Raw genomic sequence first — 19,752 nt, forward strand, 5'->3', positions numbered from 1 at the left:
TCAAGAAGCCCAAGGGTCGCCCATTGCTTCTGGGGGAATGCGGGAATAGAGTGGGGAGAAGGGCTGGGAAAGGGTGCCCCGCTCCAGGAACCAGAGAAGCCCTTTCCAGCTCTGCGCCCCTGGCTCCGCCGCCTCCTTTGGGCTCCCCTGACTTCCCGCCCCGCCCCGCCCCGCCCCGGAGCTGGGTCCGGAGTGCCTGGTGGGCTGATTCCAGAGCGTGAAAGGGAGCACGGAGCACGGAGGCAAGAAGGAGGCGGCGGCGGCGGCGGTGGGAGGCGGGGAGGAAGGGGACCCTGCTCGCTGCTCTCCCAAGTCAGCGCGGAGCCGCCTCGGGCCGGGCTGAGGGCTGCGCGGCGGCGGCGGGGCCGGGCCAGGATGCGAGGCTCCCGGGACCGCGCCGGGCGGCGGCGGCAGGCAGCCGGCGGGAGCTGTCCGCGGTGCTGAAGCGCCGGCGGAGTCGGCGGCGGCAGGGACCTGGAACCGGGAGCCGAGGTGCCCTCCTGGGAGCTACACCGCGGCGGCAAGGCGGGGGCGCCCTCGCTCACTGGCCCATGCCGGCCCCCCGATCCCCGCGGAAGAGGCGGGTCCTTCCTCGGTGGGACAGGTAAGGGGCCGTCTCGGGGCGCAACGGGAGCCCAGAGCTAGACACCCAGCCGGATCTAGATGGGGAGGGCAATGGTACCCCTCTCAGTGATGGGGGCTCTGACTTCCTGCTGACCGCACATTACGGCTTGCCAGAGATCTCTCCAAGTCCATCCCTACCCCCTCGCTCTAAGCTGGAGATGCTGGGAGGGGCCTGAGGGACTGGGGCCCAGACAGGCACCTGGGTACCCTGACACCACACCACCATGACTTGACCCCAACCTTAGGCAGCTCTGAGACACCTGCACACAAAGAATACTGAGAATAGTCTGTCTACTAGACTCCTGGGAACCCAGTCCCCACTGTGGAGCTGTTCACTAGGGAAATCTGAGCCAGCTTCACTAAGCTTCCGTCTCTTCCCCAAGGCTACTTTCATTAGGGTGACTGGGGTGGATGTAGTTTACCACCACCCCCATCTGCCTCAAGATTTCTTTGCCCTGGAAATGGCCTTTGGGTCAAGGGATGGGATGGGCTCCTTAGGACTAACTGACCTATTTCTCCTGGGAAGGAAGGAGGTACCAGAAGATATCTCCATTTTATTCTGTGATCCTCTTAACTCTCATGGAAGGAAGCTGGGTTTGTGTCACACTGCTTGGTGCATGAGGGCAAAGAACAGGGGAACCTGAGCCGTATTCTCAGTATGTGCCTGAACGCTGGTCACCCTAGACAGTGCCTCCATTTGGAGTCTTCCCTCTTTCTGGCAAGGGTGTGCTGAATGAGCTCATTCAGGTCTGCAGAGTGCTTCCAGTTCTTCAGAGCAGAGTTCTCTGAGTGGCAGAATGTAGTGATAAAAAAATAAAACTGCATAGAGGAAGACTGGCCTGACACTGCAGATGACCCTTGCTTTATCCCCATCCTCTCAACTCAGCCCCAATGGCAGAAAGAGCACTAGACTAGGAGTTCCTGGTGGGATGCTGGCGTGGAGTGGCTTTAGGCCAGTTATCTGAGCCCTCTGAACCTCAGTTTCCTCATCCCAAAAGTGGGGATAAGGTAGCTGCTCTGCTCATCTCAGGCAAGTGCCTTGAGGCTCCATAAAACAATGTACCAGATTGAAGACTGGTCAGTTGTCCATTGCCATACCAGTGTGAAGTGCTGTCGCTGTTCCTATCCACCAATCAAGCCTGCTGGCAGTGACCTGATCACTATCACCCCTACCCCTTTTTCTCCCATACTGACCATGGTTTCCTTTGTCCTTGGCCTTACTGGAGTCTCAGAGTCAGTGAAGCCTAGCTTACAAATCTTGAGGAGCCAAAAGGGATCCCTGCCTCTTGTTCTCTTCCATCATTGCCTATAGGAAACAATACAGGTGAGAGCCTGACTCACAGTTTTTATTTTTTCCCCCCAAGAATCACAGATCTAGGGAAACAGCTCCTTGAAGGCAAGGATAGTGTTGTTTTCATCTCTTTGCCTCCCTGCACACTTCCCCTCCCCCATAGCACCTGGAAGATAGTAAGGACTCAGTAATTGGGTATAAAATAAGAGAACAAAGTGTTAAAATATCTCAGAATAGAAGCATTTGACTGGAAGTCATAAGTCCTGTGTCCTGGTCCCAAATCCGCCACTGCCTGCATCACGCAGGTCCCTTCCCTCTCCAGGCTTCAGTTCTGTTGTTTTTTTTAAAGAGGTTTGGGCTAGATGAGTTTTAACATTCCAAGCCCTGATGTGTGGGGCTTTCTGAGCACTGTCCTGAGCCAACAAATCTCTCAGTTCTCCTTTAACACAGGAGACCAGCTTCATTAACCTGGTTTGGAGAGTACATTAATGTCCTTTAAGTGCAGAACTGAGTTTTATGAATGGAGTGGAAGGGAGCTTAGACACCAGAAAAAAAACATTTATATTTCTGGTTTTAGAAATATAGATCCCCCTCTCTTTTTTATATTCCTGGGAAAGCCATGGGTGTGTACAGTTGCTGAACTGGGAGGGCCCCTGCCTTCAAGCCAAAAAGCCAGGAAAACATTCCCCCCAAACATCCCTTGTGCATAGGCAAAGGCCAGAGACCCAGTCCTCGGCCATCTCCTCCCAGGGACCCTGCCTGGCTGGGTCTCCCTCCTAAGAAGCCTGGAGAAAGGGCTAATCAGGAAAGATCCATCCCTGGGGAGAGCCTTTTTTATATAAAAACAAAATGAGCTTCTCTGACAATAATTTTCCTCAACTGTGGCAAACCCCACCGATGTTCAGAAAGACTTACCTAATTGGCAATTGGGTTGAACTGAGTAAGCCATGCCAATGACTGCCCTGACTTACCCTGTGAGCACCCAGCCAGGGTGGGAGATCAGCCACCCCCCATGTCAGCACTTCCTGGCTCCCAGCTGTTGGTGCAGCGCTGGCAAGAATCAGCTCTCGGGAGTTAATGGACAGCCACTAATGCTCATAACTAAGTGACAGCGGCAGCAAACAGAGGGGACTTTATTTTCTGCAAGACTAGTCAGTGGGTGCTGGCCTGACACTGGAGCTAGAACAATGCACCACCCCTCCTTCTGAGGCTGTCTGGCGGGCAGAGGCCAGACCGGACAGGATGCAAGGCATCTCTGGTCACCCAGGCAGTCACATCCGGCTCCTCTCCCAACCAAGGAAAACTACTCACTAGCTTCCTCTTGTGTTCCCCTCCTGTGGCTTCTACTCTGACCCCCCCAGTCCACTGCAAGACCTCAGAGGGAAGAAGGGAGTCAACCCCAACATGACTGGGCAATGATCCTGGTTACTTAGGACTGGGGATTGGGTGGAGAGGTGGATCTGAGGAAAGGGGAGATAAATACACATGGTCATTAAGAAATGGTGTGTGTGTGTGTGTGTAAGAGAGAGACTGAAATATTGAAATACATGCTTGCAGGTCATTTCCCTTGGGTGGCACACACAAAATGACAGAGGCAGGGAATAAGAGAATATCTAGAAACATCTGCACATTACCTTCATGTAAAAAAAGGCCAATTCATCTGTGCATCCTAGAGGGACTTCCAGCCCCAAAGTACATCACTCCAGGGAGACAGGAGCAAAAGGAACAATCTTCACTTGAGGAAGAAGAAATATCCCAGTTCTCTAAACCTTTGACATTTTCGAACCCCCTTCCCTTCTCAGGGGCTGGATGGGCATCCTGCCTGGAGCAAGTTCCCCTCTGCAGCAAGCCAGTGGACAATAAAGACTGATCTTGATCCTGCTGTTTGTATCCAGGTGCTCTCTTCTCTTGCCTCCTCCCATATTCTTTCTTCTTCCTGCACCCTGCAACTGCCACCACCACCACCATCATCTCCCCAAGCAACCAAGCAGGAAATGAGGGCACAATGCTCTACCTTCCCATTAGGTGTGTTATCTTCCACCATTGGATGCACCATTTCCTTATAAGTAGTTGGGAATGAACTGCTTCAGTGGAGAGACAGGTCATTTCGGCAAGAATAAAGATTTGCTGTCCACCTGAAAATGGACTAATTTGAGTAGTGGTGCCACAATCCCAATCCTCCCAGCAATTTTCACCTTTGTTGGTGAAAATTGGATCAGATGGATTACACTCTGAGGGAGAGGCCAGTCCAACCCATGGGATTCCAGGGTGGAAGTGAATAGAAAAGAAAGTAGATGGATGTTTCCTGAAAGCATCTAAGAAGCCTCCCATGGGAGCTGGAAAATGTTCTAGCTGTTTTATCTCTCCTTAGCCCTTTTCTCTCGTCTGCACCTCTCTTCTTCTTCCTCTCCATAGGTCCTTCAATAATTCTCAAATCTCTCTCTAGCCCTGACCGTGACCCTGGGCTTCAACTGCATACATGAATTGCCAGGTAGAGTCTCTACCCTAGTATCCCAAAGGCACTTCAAGGCCAAATTCATTCACTTCTCCTTCCCATCCTGCCCTTCCTCCTGTGTGTGTGTGTGTGTGTGTGTGTGTGTGTGTGTGTGTGTGTGTGATTTTTTCCAGCTTGGTATGTGATGGGGCTCTTCAATCTAAATGCTCTTTTTTTTCAGCTCAGGAAAACACTTTCTGCTTCTGCTCCTTTAATTATTATTCTCCTCTAGTCTCTCTGTTGTGTCTTTCTGAAACTCCTATTAGATGGATGTTGAATCTCTGGGACTCTCCTCCATATCTCAACTTTCTTTCATATGCTCCATCTTTTTGTCTTTTTGCTCTGTCTTGGGAAATTTCATTAACTTCTTCTTCTACATTAAAAAGTTAGTTTTTAACTGTTTCCATTCTATTGTGCAGTCTCTCTACTGAGTTTTTGAAAATTTAGACAGTTACTTTCAATTTCCAAAATACTTTCAGGTTCTTTGCTCCTTTAACAAAGCAGCCTGTTCTTGTTTTATGAATGCATTTCCTCTTTTGTCTCTGTGAGGTTATGAATTCAGACAAAATTTTAAAGATCTTTTCTACAACTTGAATGATTTGGATCTTATTGGTCCAATTGTTCTACTTGTTTATTTAATTTTTCTCTTTTATTTTCATGTAGTTGTTTTTCATTATCTTTTGTTGTCTATTCAGACTTATGAATAAAGAAAGGTATTGACTAGCATAGGCAGCTTGTGTGGATTTCCTCTGAAATTAAGAAGTCTGTTTCCCTTATACGCCTCTTCCTTGAATGGGAATTGTTCTTACCTCTGGTATTCGGAGCTGGAAATTTCTCTGCACTGATTTCTTCACCAAGGAATCACATCTGCTCTTTATTTCCCAGAAATGTTTCTTGTTCTCTGATATCATTCTTATTTGTTCTCCAATTACATTATGATTTCATTCTTTTAAAAATACATTACCTGTCATTTTAATAGAACCTTAAGAAGGAGAAAAGGTTTGTGCTCAGGTTGTCTCCTTGAACCAGCAGCCTCCCCCTTAGATTTAGATTTTCTGTCTCAGCTGGTGACAGTGCCTTCTACTTAGTTGGCAAAGCCAGAAAACTGGGAGTCATTCTTAGCTCCTCCCTCCCCCTCACTTCTAGTTAACCACAAAGTCCTTTCCATTTAGCCTCCTAACTACCCCTCAGGTATGATTCTTCCTCTCCTTCCATTTTGCTATAGATCAGGTTCAGATCCTCATCCTCTCCTGTTTGCATCTTTACAATAGTCTCGTAACAGGACTCCTAGCCTCCATTCTCACTTACCCCAAATCCTTTCTATCCACGCTGCTGCCAATCAGAGTGCTGTAAAACACAGGTATGACCACATCACTTCCTTGCTATATCATTGGCTCCCCATTGCTCACAGCAAAAAGCTTCTCTGCATGGTTTTCCCACCTCTCCTGTCTCATTCCATCAATAACAAACCACCCTGGCCTCCCCTCCGTACTACTACCCCATGCTTCTGTACTATTTCCTCTGCTGGAAATGCCCTTCTTCCAGGGACTCACCTAAATGACTCACTGTCCTTCAAGACTCAGTACCGGTGTCACCTGTCACCTTTTAAAGCAAAGCCTCTTCCTAGTTCCCACCATTGTCTCCAACCCAATCCCAGAACAGCAGCCCCAAACAGCACAACTTACTCCACTGCACTGAAATTTTGTCTTTCCTGCTAGTCTGTATAATCCCCACACCTCCTCAAAACAGGTATCATTTCTTGTTTATTTTTCCAGTCCAAGAACTGGTATGAAGTAACTGCTCAACAAATATTTGTTGTGCAGAACTAAAAGTGCCCCAGCCAGATGTGCTCCATCCACCCCAGATCCTGGAAAGTAATTTCTTATAGCAGAGCCTTGGTACACCTAGCTTGCTCATTCATTCATTCATTCGTGAGATCAGCTGTGTATTGAGTGCTTATTGTATGCCAGGCAAGGGGCTGCAGGGATGAGGAAGACAGACACAGCCCCCACATTTTGAAGCTCACAATCTGGTGAGAGAGAAAGACACTAATCAACGAATCACACGTATATAAATAGAGAACTGTGATAAGCTCTTTGAGAGGAAGAGCTGGATCCTGGAGAGCAGGTAGCCAGGGAACCTGAATGTAGACTGAAGATGTAGGGATGACCTCCCTGAGGAAGTGACTTTTGAGCTGAAAGCTGAAGTATTCTGATGTGTTTGGAGATAATGCTTCTGAGAAATGCAGCTGTGAAGTGAAGGAGACAGAGGGCACAGGAGCTGAAGGGGGACATGACACTGAGGAAAGATGTTCCTGTTATCTACTGCTGCCTAACAACCCCTAAAACTTAGTGGCCAAAACAAAAGACATTTCACCCCGTGACTCTGGGGGTCAGAATTGCATTCCGGGTTAAGCTGTGTGATTATTCCACTCCATGTGGCAGGGACAGAGGTTACCCAGCAGTATTCAGATAACAGATGGGCTGGTTTAAAGAGTCCAGCTTCACTCACATGTCTGGCATCTTGGGGATGACTGGAAGCCTGGGTTCAGCAGGCGCCATCATCTGGAGCATCTACACACAGCCTCTCCAGCCAGCCAGCCTCGGAGTAGTCCAGCTTCCTACAGGGCAGCTCAGGGTTCCGAGAGCGAGTGTTCCAGTGAACTAGGTGAAAGATGCATGGCCTTTTATGGTCTGGTCTCTGAAGTCACATAGCATCACTTTTTCTGTGCTCTGAGGTTGAAGAAGTCACAAGCCCACTCAGCATAGAAAGGAGGGACATAGACCCCACCTCTCAATGGGAGGAATGTCAAAGTATTTATAGCCGAATTTTTCAATCATTACGATTTATTTATTTGTTTTTAATTTTTTCGAGAATATAAAAATGGGAGCTTTAAGAAAGCTTTTTTTCTTTAAGAAAGAATAGCTGACATACAATATTATATTAGTTTCAGGTGTGCAACATAGTACAACTGATTTATCTTTTAAGTGAGAACATCTACATTATGTTAAGTGCTTTTAGAAAGGATCAGGAGTTAGAAGCTGTGATCTGATTAAGCTTGCTGAAGAGGCAAACCGAAGCAAAGAAGGCTAAGCTCCCCATTTTCCCTCGACTGACTCTGCCAGACTCACCCCCTTCCCCCCACTGGCCCTGACTTTCTCTCTTCACTCTCAGATTAGCAAACTGTAGCCATGATTCTAAGCTGGTTTGGTGGCTCTCTTGCCTACAGGCCGGAAATCATCCAGTCCAGCCCCAAGTCCTCTACAAACAGCCACCATAGTCACAGTTTGCAGAACAGTTTACATATTATCCGACTAGAGGATGGTCTAGCTCCTATTCTCAAAGATTTCACCTTTTCCCTGGACTTTAGTCATTTATATTTAATCTTCTGCCTTACTAGGAAGTTCTGCCTTTTATCTTTCAATTTGGAAGCGGTTGCTCTTGTTGCACTGAGAGAGAGTGGTCAGTAGTTGAGCTTCTTCACAAAATGTCTCTGTATTTATATGAATCCAGACTTTAAGGTTATCTCAGCAGCCACCCAGGACTGCTAAATCACCCCAAAGCTCTTAATCTTTTCTTAAAGCTCCCATCTCCCATTCTTTTCACTGAGGACTTGGTTTTAACCCCTTCAAGACAGAGTCCTCACCACTCACACGCCCATACCATTTATAATGACCCTCTGTGCCCTAGGTAGGCTCTGAAAGGTACAGTAAATGAGAGCCAGGCTTTGGACTCAGTTAAACCTAGTTTCCAAATCCAGTCTCTGTCACTGTTTAATCTTGGACGAGTTACTTAGCCTTTTTTAGCCTCAGTTTCTTCATCTGAAAAAATGGGAAATAATAATATCCAGCTTTATCTGTTGTTGTAATGTTTTGAGGTAAAGCATATAAAACACCAAATGTGTGTGAGGAGGCAGTAAATAGTAGCTGTTATAATTTTACAGGGTTCTGATAAGGGCTGGTCCCAGTCCAAGCACAAGACCCAACTCCTGGTCACACATCGTGCTATCCCTTTGGCCTCTTTTTGACAGTGTTCACGATGCCTCTTCCCAGGTACTTCAAAGCCCACCAGGTAGTGCACGCAACAAATTAACTCCAGGCCCCATTCCTGCAGCTAACCTGGGAACTTGGTGCTGTTCAGGCCAGCGTGAGCTCTGGTCAGACAGACCTGGGTCAAATGGAGCTCTGGTACTCTCCAGCTGCATGATCTTAGAAAACCTATTTAACCTCTCTCAGCAGTTCCCCTGAATGTGAAAGAGAATGGATTAAATGAGCTACTGCATTTGAAGCATTGGCATGGTGCTCAGAAGAGAGTAAGTACTCCATCAATGGCAGCTGACACAGAGTGACACTAGAGCCCAGTGCTTTAAGTCAGCCTTCCAGGATTCATGTCCAGCTCACCACTCCCGGCAGTGTGCTTGTGGGCACTTCTAACTCCTAACTTTCTCATGCCCCAAAGTCTTTATTTGTAAGATGGAGACAATGATGTCCTAGACTTCAGAGGGTTACTTTGATAATTAAACGAGACAATATAGCATTTAGAATAGTGCCTGGAACACAGTAAGAACTTAACACATGTGAGGTATTATTTCATCCGTTTACATTGAAATCCATCTTGATTTTTACATTTAAGGCGCATTGCTTACATGCAGCAGACAGTTGGATTTTGTTGTTTAAAAAATCCAGTCTTCATCTTGTAAAAAAATGAGCTTTGACATACAATAAAAGTCATTAATTTTAAGTATACAATTCTGTGAGTTTTGTGAAATACATGCAGCCTTGTAACGACTACGACAATCAAGATACAGAATAGTTCCTTCACTCCAAAAAGTCCTTATGCCCCTTTGCAGACAATGCCATATCCTACTCCTGGCCCTTAGCAACCATTGATCTGCTCTCTGTTACTATAGTTTTGCCTTTTCTAGAATTTCATATAAATGGAATAATGCTCAATATGACTATCTTTGTCTCTTTATGGGCAATTTTGTCCCATTTACATTCAGTGTAAGTACTGCTAGAGTTGGGTGTAAGTCTAACATCTTATTGCTTGTTTTCTATTTGTCTCACCTGTTCTATATTCCTTTTTCTATTTTTCCTTGCCTCATTTTTGATAAATCAAATAATTTTATTATTGCATATTCCACATCTAGTAGCTTTCTGATTACACATTTTATTTTCCTATCCTTTCAGTGATTATCAGAGCAGTGGTTCTTAAAGTGCATCCCTGGACCAGCAGCATCAACATCACCTGGAACTTGCTAAAAATGCAAATTCTCAGGTCCATCCCAGAATCATAATTGTGAGGACTGAATGCAGCAGTTTGAGCTCCCCAAGTCATCCAGGTGATGTCAAAGCACACTAAAGTTTGAGAACCACTGCACTGAGACGGCATTTGACTCTGGCAGGCAGCTGGCAGGGCTGTGTGCAGGTCACCTTAATCCATTTGGGGTAGAGCTGATTCAAAACCTGGTTTCCATCCCTGGAGGGCTGGTTTGTTTCTAGTTTCCTCCTTCTTACTCCTAGGGGGTACCCCTAAGGTGTCCCAGTTGAAAATTTGGGGTGTTTCCTGGAGCCCCATCTCCTTAACAAGCCCTGAACTCCAATATTTCTCCCCAAACCCTGATCCTGCTGGAAGAAGGAGAAAGTGGTGCAGGGGTCAGGCTCACCTCTCCGTGTTGCTCTTCCTTCTGGGATCTTGGGACCTTAACACCTCAAGTTCTTGCTCCCTTGGTGATTCTTAGATGCCTTCATTTTTTCCCCTAGCTTTTCTAATGGCAAGTTTGATATGACACAAGCTAGTCTGCCACAGCTAGAAGAAAAAGCCCCTATCCTATCGTATTCTCCCACTAGAATCATAGAGTCAAATGAGCGTTTACAGTTCAGTTCCTGGCACATGGTAAAAAAAAAAAAAAACCTCAGTCAGTGTTATTATTATTATTATCATTCAATAGAATCCCAGGGTCGTATTGAGCTGAGCTGTTAAAAATCAACCCCTTCTACCCTTTCCACACATTTTATAGATAAGCAAACTGATGTTACAGACTCCAGAACAATCAGACTCCAGTGGGAGGATGTAATTGGACTCCAGCGGATTCCAGGATGGCTTCCTGTCCCTGATCTGGGAGGTGGCAGTGTGCTCTCCATCTCCAAATTAGGGAGTGGAAAACTTTAGGGCCCAGCTCAGTTCTCAGCTCAAAAGGAAACAAGCCAGGGGCTGTGGCCTCACAGATCTACCTTCTCTCCCTCTCCTCTTGTGAGGCCCAGACCTCTAGCCCCAGCTGCACAATATGGAGAGTTGCTTAGAATGCCAGATATCTCATGTCTTTCCTCTGAAGGAGGACACACACATATGCACACATACTCCCACACAGGCCTGCTCGCCAGCAAGTACCAGCACCCAGTACTGCCCGCACAGTAGGTGCACGCAGACTGGGCAGCAGAGGTAGAGATGAAAACTACTCTGAGTACTGGTCCCTTACTCCAGGGAACAGGAAAAGGCAGCCCTAAACAACAGGCTGAAAGGTCAGGACAGGCCAAGGGCAGAGAAGCCTGGGCCCCAGGACCTGCCACTCGGGAGTCAGTGCTGGATCCCCAGAGTCAACCCAATAAACTCTCATGTGGCCCTAGAAAGTTATGGGGAGAACATGACCTGGTAAAGAACTGTAACCCTTGGCTGGACTGAGAGCAGGTGCTGCAGCTCCTAACCTGGTTGCTTTATGAAAGCAGAGGTGGGGGTGTAAATGTGTGTGTGTGTGTGTGTGTGTGTGTGTGTTCCTGTGTGTGTGTGTGTTTCTGTCTGCATGTGTGTCGGGCAGGCTTTGGTGCTCTGCTCTGCCTCTAAACTCAGAAGGAACCCCCACTGAGGAGGTTTTAAACCGATTTTAGATAATTTGGCTCAGAAGAAATCCATGCACTTAATTTTTTCTGGTTTTAAGAAATACATGCTCGTTGTAAAACACACACACACACACACACACAAAATATGGTGTAAAAAGGAAAATGAAAAGCACCTGTGCTCCCTCCCCTGGAGATAATCACTGTTGACATTTTGGCAGAGTTAAGATTACATGCACACACCGTTTCTTTTCTTCTCACTGAATCTGCAATGAGCATTTTCTAATGTCATTCCTCTTTGTAAAACCTTTTGGAAGGCCTTGTACCACTGTATTGTTGTACCATAATTTATTTAACTTGTCCCCAATTGTTGGACATTCAGGTGGCTTTCAGTTTGTCCCTGTTGTGGAAAACCCAGGATCATACCTCTTTGTAGGTGAAGTACTAAGAAGTCCTGCCTAAGGGCACAACAGAGTGGGGTGGGGAAGGGGGGAAATGGGGGGGGCTGTAATTCAGGAAAGGCTGCGAGGCTCAGGTTTCAGAAGCTCAACTGCCTGTACTTTGGCCAAGAAGGTGGCTAGCAAGAGCAGGGGAAGGAGCTGCAACCCAGCTACCCGGACAGGTGCCCTGCAAATGCCCCTATAGTCTCCAGAGTTCCAGGGCCTGATTCCTGGGACTCAAGTTCCTGGCCACAAGTAACTTGCCAAGGCCTCCTGGTGAAGCAGGCATGGGGCAGGGGTGGGTTTGATGCATTAATGTCCTCTGGGGGCCCTGGGGCTCATCCTTCCCACTTGACCACCCCTGCTGAAAGACCCCTGCGTACCTTCACCCACACAGACGGCATCAGGGACCCTCAAGACTATAAGTACAGGGAGCATCAATTAAAACCAGCTGGAAGAGAGACTGGGGGACTTTGGGGGGCCATGTCCTAGAATCCCAGAGGGTAGGCAAGGACTGGAGAGTAGGGCCGGGGCTGGGGCAGCCCAGGGGAAGTCAGGAGGCCCAGAAATGACTCAGTGGCTCCACTGTCCATCTGGCAAGTAGATATCTGTCTTTCCTTGCTTCCCTCGACCTACTCAGGGGGCCATGGTAGGAAAGGTAACAGCCCTGCACTGCACTGGGCTCTGAGTGTGCTCATCTATCCCTGATGATAAAGGGGGCAGAGAGTGAGGGGATTTCACTCCTGTAGGGCCCTTTAAGGCTAGGGGATCATAGAATATTAATGTCCTCATCAATGACCATTTAACCCAACCCCTCTCGCAGATGGGGAAACTGAGGTACCAGGTCAGAAAGCTAATGGGAGTGGATCAGGAATGGAACACCAGTGTACCTGACTCCTGAACCCATGACCCTTATGGTCACAGGCCCGCAACTCCACAACTGTGGGTCACAATGGCTAGTAGGGAGGAGGCTCTGACAGGGGCTCAGAAGCTGCCCTTGGGGGTCAGAAGAGACCACTCCTTCTGGGAAACGGCCTAGGGGAGCCCTGGCACAAGCCCGGCCTGGCAAGTCTTCCCCCTTGGGCACTCGCAGCGGGAAGGAGCCCCTCCACATCATTCTAGTTTGAGGTGCTCCCTGTACTTTTGACCTCTAGAAAGGAAGGAGGAGGGAGACTTAAGAAGCTTCTGGCACAGCTGGGTGACAGCCTGAGTGGAACCTGCAGCTGGTTAATGCACCGACAGAGACTCCAGGTCCATGGCAGTGCAGTGTCTCCAGCACTATGTGTGCCTTCCCCAGGTGAAGAATTGGGGACTTGGGCTACATGCCCTTCTTTGTGCCCCTCTAGGATTCTTTGTTAGACATTCTTGGAACCCCTGGTCAAGAGGCCCACTTCTCAGGGCTCAGAGCCTCTGAGGCATGGGCAGCCTCTTCTTGCTCCTTTGACCTCAGGCAGGCAGTGGCCCACCCTCTTTCCTCATAGCAGGCCGGCAGGGGAGCCCAGCCCCCACAGACACACCCCTGGTCTTGCCAGGCCCTTCCTGTCCCCTGGCTCTGTCCTATTCCCTGGGCATTATTCCTAGACCCTGCTCTGTCTTCAGGCTTCCCAGGAACCAGCTTTCTAGATACAGCCATTTCTCTTGGGGCAGAAGTATAAATGACTGGGCTTGATGGGGAGCAGAGCTGGGGAAGGGCCTAGGTAAACCCAGACCTGGGAGGCAGAAATTTCTCCCCACAGTTTTCCCTTTACCAGTAGGACATTTCTGGCCTTGGGTGGGTGAAGATTGAGTCCAGAAGTAAGCTCGGCAGCCCCTGCCACTTGTAATCCACAATGCACTTGCGTCTCAGCCATCTCTGGATCCTCAAAACAACCTTGTGGCATGGGCAGGGATTGGCACTGGCCGTTTACAGATGAGGAAACCCAGAAGAGCATGAATATTTGCTCAAGGTATCAAGGCCAGGACCGACTCTCTGATCTTCATTTTATAAATCCAGGGCATGACATGACCTTGTGACCCTCCAGCTTCATGATGAGTATGGGAAGGGGAGAGCAGGGCTCCTGGCGCCACGTGGCCTGCACCCCCCTCCTCCACACCCCACTGCTACCTGCCACATTCCAGAGTGTGTGTGTGTGTTTGCTGTAGACACTCTCAAAGGCTCCTTTCCCCACCTTCAGCCCAGCCTGAGCACCTACCATGTGCCCTTCCCAGGAGCACAGCCCACTCCTCTCCAAGCTGCTCCCACACACAGCCACAGGAAGGCTTGGAGACCAAATCTCCTCCTGTCACCCCTGTGGAGACCTCTGAAGCCCCCTTAAGCCTAAGTGGAGCTGCAAGCTCTGGCCCCATACTCCATCTCACACCTCCCTCTGTACCTGAGCCACCCCAGCCTTCTCCCCGGCTCTCACCAACCACCCTTTACCTGGCCTCTGCTTGAAATGTCTTCCGCTCCCCTCACCTTGTCAGCGTGTCCTCTTCCTTCAGATCTCAGTTCCAAAGCCCTCCCTGTGCCCCTGTGTCAGTCTGTCCACCTTTTGTCCTTACACCCCTGCTGCACTTCTTCAGGGACAGGGTCTCCGCCAGACTGTAAGCTCTGTGAAGACAAAGCTCGCATCCGCCTCCCTCTCCCTGCTTCCACCTTTCTCACCATGGTGTCCCAGCATCTGTGCAGTACCTGGCATGGAGCTGATGCTCAGTAACTGAGTGGTGACTGGATACAGAGCAAACCACCTCTATGAGGTAAGTACAGCTTCTGTCCCCAATTGGCAGACAAAGAAATGGAGGCTCTGAGAAGTTCCGCAGCCAGCTCGAGGTCCCACAGCTGTCCCGCAACAGAGGCAGGTGCCGAGCCAAGTCAGTCTGTGGAGCCTGCGCTCTTAACCACTTCCGGTCCTGCATCCGGCGCCCTGGCCTCAGTATCTGTCTGTCTTGCTCTCTAGCAGGCTCTCTGAAGACTGTTTAGCTGGCCCAGGCCCTCCCAGGAGCTGCCTCCAGAGCCATGGAGAGTCTGAGCGAACTACAGAACCCACTGCTGCCTCGGAGCCCTGCCCACCTCCACAGCCCCTACCCCTACCCTGAGGCTTCGCCCAGCTGGGCGTGCCAGGAGAAGCTCTACTCCTACCTCCTGGGTGGTGCTGGTCCTGCTCATGCCCACCAGCTCCTGGACCCAGGGCCCCTGCAGCTGGCTGTGGAGGCCTGGTACAGGCCCAACTGCCTCCTGGGGAGGGACAAGGTCAAGGAGCCCAGGGCAGGGAGCTGTGAGACCAGCTTCACAGAGAGCAGGGAACCCCAGGCTGGGCCCACGGAGCAGTCCGCAGAACCCGGCCAAGTAGAAGAGGATGTCACCATCCGGACTGTGTCCTACGGAGTTCAAGAGGAGCTGCAGGGCCAGGCGGATGAGGAGGAGGAAGATGAGGTAAGCGGGTGTGTTTAAAATGCAGATTCCCACGTCTACCTCCAGGTTTTAAGATTTTGTAGGCCTGGCTTGGGGCCCAGAAATCTGTATGTTACCAAAGAAAAGGTACTTCCAACATATGCTGTCCACACTTTGAGAAATGCTAGCTTAGGTTGACAATTTAATTTTTTAATAACATTTAGTGTTCTTGTTTTCTTAATTATGTAAGTAACTTAAACTTAATACAGAAAACCACTGGAAGATAACATTATTATTTTAGTAGATGATCTTCTAGTATTTTTTTATTCCTATCCGAGAAATCTTGCTGTATAATAGTTTTATAATCTGATTTTTCCCTCTGAGCAACATATTTCAGTATTGCTCCATGTAATTTAATATTTTCTGCAAGGTGATTTTTAAGGCTTACAGGTATTCACTTGTAAGTTCCTCTGCCATTTATTAATCCAATCTCGTCATCACTGGGGATTGTTACCAATCTTTCACAATTACTGTCCAGTTATGAACATGCCTGTACATACACTTGTACTGTATCCTTGTACTGATGCCTAAAGATAGAATCATTGGGTCATCTGTTAAGGTTTTCAGTAGAGAGTGCTGAGCCCAACCTACACTCCCACCAATCAAAGACGAGACTGCCCATTGCCACCGGGCCTGGTCACAAAACCGCACTCATGTTTTGCAGAGTGACACAACCTCAACAGAGAGTGAAAGTGAGGACAACTTCCTGACGCTGCCTCCCAGGGACCACCTAGGTCTTACTATCTTCTCCATGCTCTGCTGCTTCTGGCCATTGGGCATCGCCGCCTTCTACTTCTCCCAGGGGGTAAGTGAATGTGACCCCGGGCTTCCACTCTGGCCACCTCCTCCCTGGAGGGCTTGACAGAAGTGCAAGTGGGCTGGGGTGGGGGCCTGGTGGATGGGATGGGGATGCTCCCTTTCCTCAGCACATCTCTCTCCCTAGACCAGCAAGGCCATCTCCAAGGGAGACTTCCGCCTGGCCAACACCACCTCGCGCCGGGCCCTCTTCCTGGCCACACTCTCCATCGCTGTGGGGGCTGGTCTCTATGTGGCCGTGGTGGTGGCTCTGGCAGCTTACATGTCCCAGAATGGCCACAGCTAGCGGCCAGTCAGGCCTGGCATCTGACTCCCCTGCTCTGCCTGAGGAGGCAGTGGGGCTGGGGTTGTAGGCTCTCTGGAGAGCCCTGGCTCCTGAAGACAACCCCAAGGGGGTCTGGAGGGAAAGCCTCCGAGGCTATGGGCTCCAGGGCTCAACCTTCCCTTCTCCTTGCCCACTGGCCTCAGCCCCAGAGCAGGGTCAGGGGGAACCCAGGCTGCGCCAGGAAGCAGGAGAGGGGAGGGCTGCCCACCAGGCCTTCCAGGCAGGGCCTAACTCTGGCTTGAGGCCAGCCTGGAGCTCAGTTATCCTACCCATTTCCTAGAGGGTCTCCTACCCAGCAGGCAGCCCACTGCCCACCTCTGCCAACCTCTCTGCAAAGAGCAGGAGGCTATCAGGAGTGAAGGGGCTGCCTGGGGGACAGATGGCCTGACGCAATCCCTTCAGCCCACAGAAGTCTCCACTCTGGGAACAGCCTGAGCTTCCCATCTCCACTCTCTGGGCCTGTGGTACCCAGGTCCCAGCCATCCAGGAGGGGGATACACAGAGACATGGCGCCCCTTGCTCCTTCTGGTTCTGGAGAGTGCTTTTCTCTCCTGTGGGCTTGTGAGATGCTGCAGATCTAGACAGAGAGGAGGAGTCACGGCATGTAAACTCTGCACCAAGGGCAGGTTCTTGGAACTTCTCTGTGCAGGAACAAAAGGCAGATGCAATGACAGAGGTCCTGATATATTTCCAGACCACATGGGCGTCCCCACTCTGCCCCTGGCCCCCACCCCCATCATCCTTTTCTGGAATCCACCTGGGGGACCTTGAGCTGATGCCATCATGGAGAGAGAGTGCTATCTGCCCACCAGGCACTGAGCACAGGTCTCTAGATCCAGCTCTGTGGGAAAGTGGTGAGGAGAGACCCTGGGGAGTAGTGAACATAGATGAGGGGAGGGATACAGGGCTGGCATGGCTGCTGAGCAGCCAGCAGTGCTCAGGAAGCCTTCCTAGAGGAGGTGTCTAGAAGGTTTAGAAGAATAAGGAGACTTTATCTAAGGGATTTGTTTTCCCATTACCCTCAGTATTCATGGGCAGGGGCATGGCACGAAACTCTCAAGGTGGGCTGAGGTGGTTCTAAGCTATTTGGATCTCACCTAGAGCATCCAGGCTGCAGCCAAATTAGAGTCATTTCTGAAGACTTCACCAACTCAGAGAAGAAGGTTGGACCTGCCTCTCAAAGACCAGGGATGTCTCCCCACCTCTGAATGCTGGGGGCCAGTGGTGGGTCTCTGGTCAGTCTTGGGGCTTCTTCACTAATGCCCCTACTCAGAGCCCCTCAACACCTGCAGCCACTAGGGAACATCCAGCATTTTAGAGACATCCAGACAGGCAGGAGGGGCTCTAGATAGTGCACGATCTGGGGACCTGGTCATTCCCTGGCGCCATCCAGAACCTGGGGCTGTGGGTCCAGCGCTGACCCACCTGGTCCCACCGTCCTCCCACCCCAGGGGTTGCCCAGCCCTCCCCTCCCTGCATCCTCCGAAGTTCCTTGGGCCCAGGATCAGGAGTTTTAATGACCCCTTCCTGTGTATATTTATCCTTGTAATAAACATTTATGTAACACATGGTGCCCTCTGGGCCTCTTCCTGTCCTCACCTGCCTCCATGTTTGCCTGAGTCTCATTCTCTCCAAGACTGACTCCCATTCCCACATCTGCTGCTCCTGGGCCCCAGCAGCCTTCTCAAGAAGGCCTTGGAAGAAGGGTGGTCAGAGTGCCCACCCCATCCCAGGGCTTCTCTACTTGGAAGAGCTGCATAAAATGGTTGCTCCTGAGACAGAGGTAAGTACAGGACATCAGTTAGGGGCTGCTCTTGGGATATCATTTGAGGAAGGGAGGAGGCAGCAGCAGATCTGTGCAGGGGGGTCAGGCTGCCATGCAGGCCTAAATGACAGTCTGTCCCAACCTGCAGTGTGGTCTGGAGCCAGGATGCTCTTCAGAATTGACCCAAGTTGGGAGGAAGGGCCAGGCCTTCATACCCCCTTGTCAGTCAGTCATTAAATGTGGGCCACCCAGAAAAGGAGTGTGGCTTAGGGCAAGGTGGCTTTGTCAGCAGGGGCAGCCCCCCAGGCAGCCTGCCCTGAAGGCCGGTTGCTGATATCACCTGCGGTCACTGGAGGGCTATGCCCATCACTGCTGCAGGGCCCTGAGCTTCACTTCACCTGCTGCGCAGCAGACCTGGTAGTGCCACCTAGATCCCCTTGGCATTTACCTGCCCACACCAAAGGCCGCTTCCTGGGAACTCTGTGACACTGTGCTCACAAGCAGCACCAGCCAAAAGTGCCAGAGATCTAAAGGACCCCTGGGCACGATTCAACCAGATGGGAGAAATAGCCCATATTTCCTGCCCTCTGGATGGGAGAATGCTAGCATTCTATGCTGTCCCCCAGGGTTCCCCAGCGGGATTGAGCCTCAGGTGCCCACAGCAGCAATTTGCTTGAGAGCATGAACCTCATTGGCTGTCTTCCTCTCTCCATCTTCTCCTCATTCCCTTATGTACTTCCTGAGATTATGTCCCAATAAACTATCTCCAACTGAATCCTTGTTTCTGGGTCAGCTTCTAGGGGAACCCAGACCAGGACACATGCAAGTACACATGTTCACATGTGTGTGCATGTGTCTGCACCTATACACATGCAGCCATGTATGCACACACACAGGCAGAGCCCACATGCACGAATGCTGCATGCACACTCACACAGGCACCCACACATGCCAGAGGTGAAGAAGGAGACATGGCAGCTGAGGAGTCACAGGCCCTGGCCATCCCATGGTTTCAACCCCATAACCAGCCTGGCTGGGCCCCAGAATGGGCAGTGGGCAGCACACTCTAGTCCAGGCCCTGGTTGGTGGGCAGGCTGCCTCCCATCCCAGACAATTCCCACCTCCTTCCTAGCCCTCCAGAGGCTGCTCCAGGCCCAGAGAAGGGAAGAAGCCAAACGATTTCCTCTGTCCAACCCAGGTCCTGCTCCTCTGCCTTTGCACTCCCTCCACACCCCCAGCTGCAAATTGAGGCTCTGCAGGAGAAAATGGAATCAGAAGCAGACTCCTAGGGGCTTCCATCCCCCAACCCCCTAGGAAGGCCAATCCCCTGGAGCCTAGGCTCCTCCTGATCAGTCCTAGCAGCTCAGATAGGGTCCCCTCTCCTGTCATGCTGAGGCCTGCCTCCCTCCCAGCATGCCTGGGGCACACTGGGCCTCTGGCTCCCTGGGTCTGCCTGCACCACACCGCCTGAGGCTCCTGGGAGGCTCGGGGCCCTCAGTCACCCCCCTTCAGGCTGGCTCCTCAGGCTGGCAGAGAGAGGCTGGGAGCAAGGAGAGTCCCCTGGGCAAAGGTGTCCGTGATGCGCTGCAGTGCCAGCACATCTGTGCAAATATTACCAATTATTTTCCTCACTATAAACACCCAGCAGGAAGACAGGGAAGCAACCAACCCAAACTGTTTAAAATAGAAACTGAAATTGCTGCACAGGGAAGTCGGGGCAGCCAGCAGAGCAGG

General features: G+C 50.4%; 1 protein-coding gene across 1 annotated transcript; it reads left to right on the forward strand.

The window, feature by feature from the left end:
- Positions 1-234: 234 nt before the first annotated feature.
- Positions 235-17,595, forward strand: SYNDIG1L (synapse differentiation inducing 1 like). The gene is made up of 5 exons (XM_036913196.2): positions 235-604; positions 14,245-14,418; positions 14,619-15,094; positions 15,777-15,917; positions 16,056-17,595. Exons 3-5 carry the CDS (start codon positions 14,678-14,680, stop codon positions 16,212-16,214), a joined length of 717 nt encoding a protein of 238 aa, XP_036769091.2. The 5' UTR covers positions 235-604; positions 14,245-14,418; positions 14,619-14,677; the 3' UTR covers positions 16,215-17,595.
- The last annotated feature ends 2,157 nt before the right edge of the window (positions 17,596-19,752 follow it).

This window comes from Manis pentadactyla, chromosome 11 (genome assembly GCF_030020395.1).
Source record: "Manis pentadactyla isolate mManPen7 chromosome 11, mManPen7.hap1, whole genome shotgun sequence".
In the NCBI taxonomy this organism is placed as follows: Eukaryota; Metazoa; Chordata; class Mammalia; order Pholidota; family Manidae; genus Manis; species Manis pentadactyla.

Bases quoted from the DNA above. Each gene is read 5' to 3' on its own strand.
- SYNDIG1L (XM_036913196.2), top strand. From the start codon at position 14,678: ATGGAGAGTCTGAGCGAACTACAGAACCCACTGCTGCCTCGGAGCCCT. The intron at 15,095-15,776 runs GTAAGCGGGTGT...CATGTTTTGCAG, and splicing joins ATGAGGAGGAGGAAGATGAG to AGTGACACAACCTCAACAGA. The intron at 15,918-16,055 runs GTAAGTGAATGT...CTCTCTCCCTAG, and splicing joins CCTTCTACTTCTCCCAGGGG to ACCAGCAAGGCCATCTCCAA.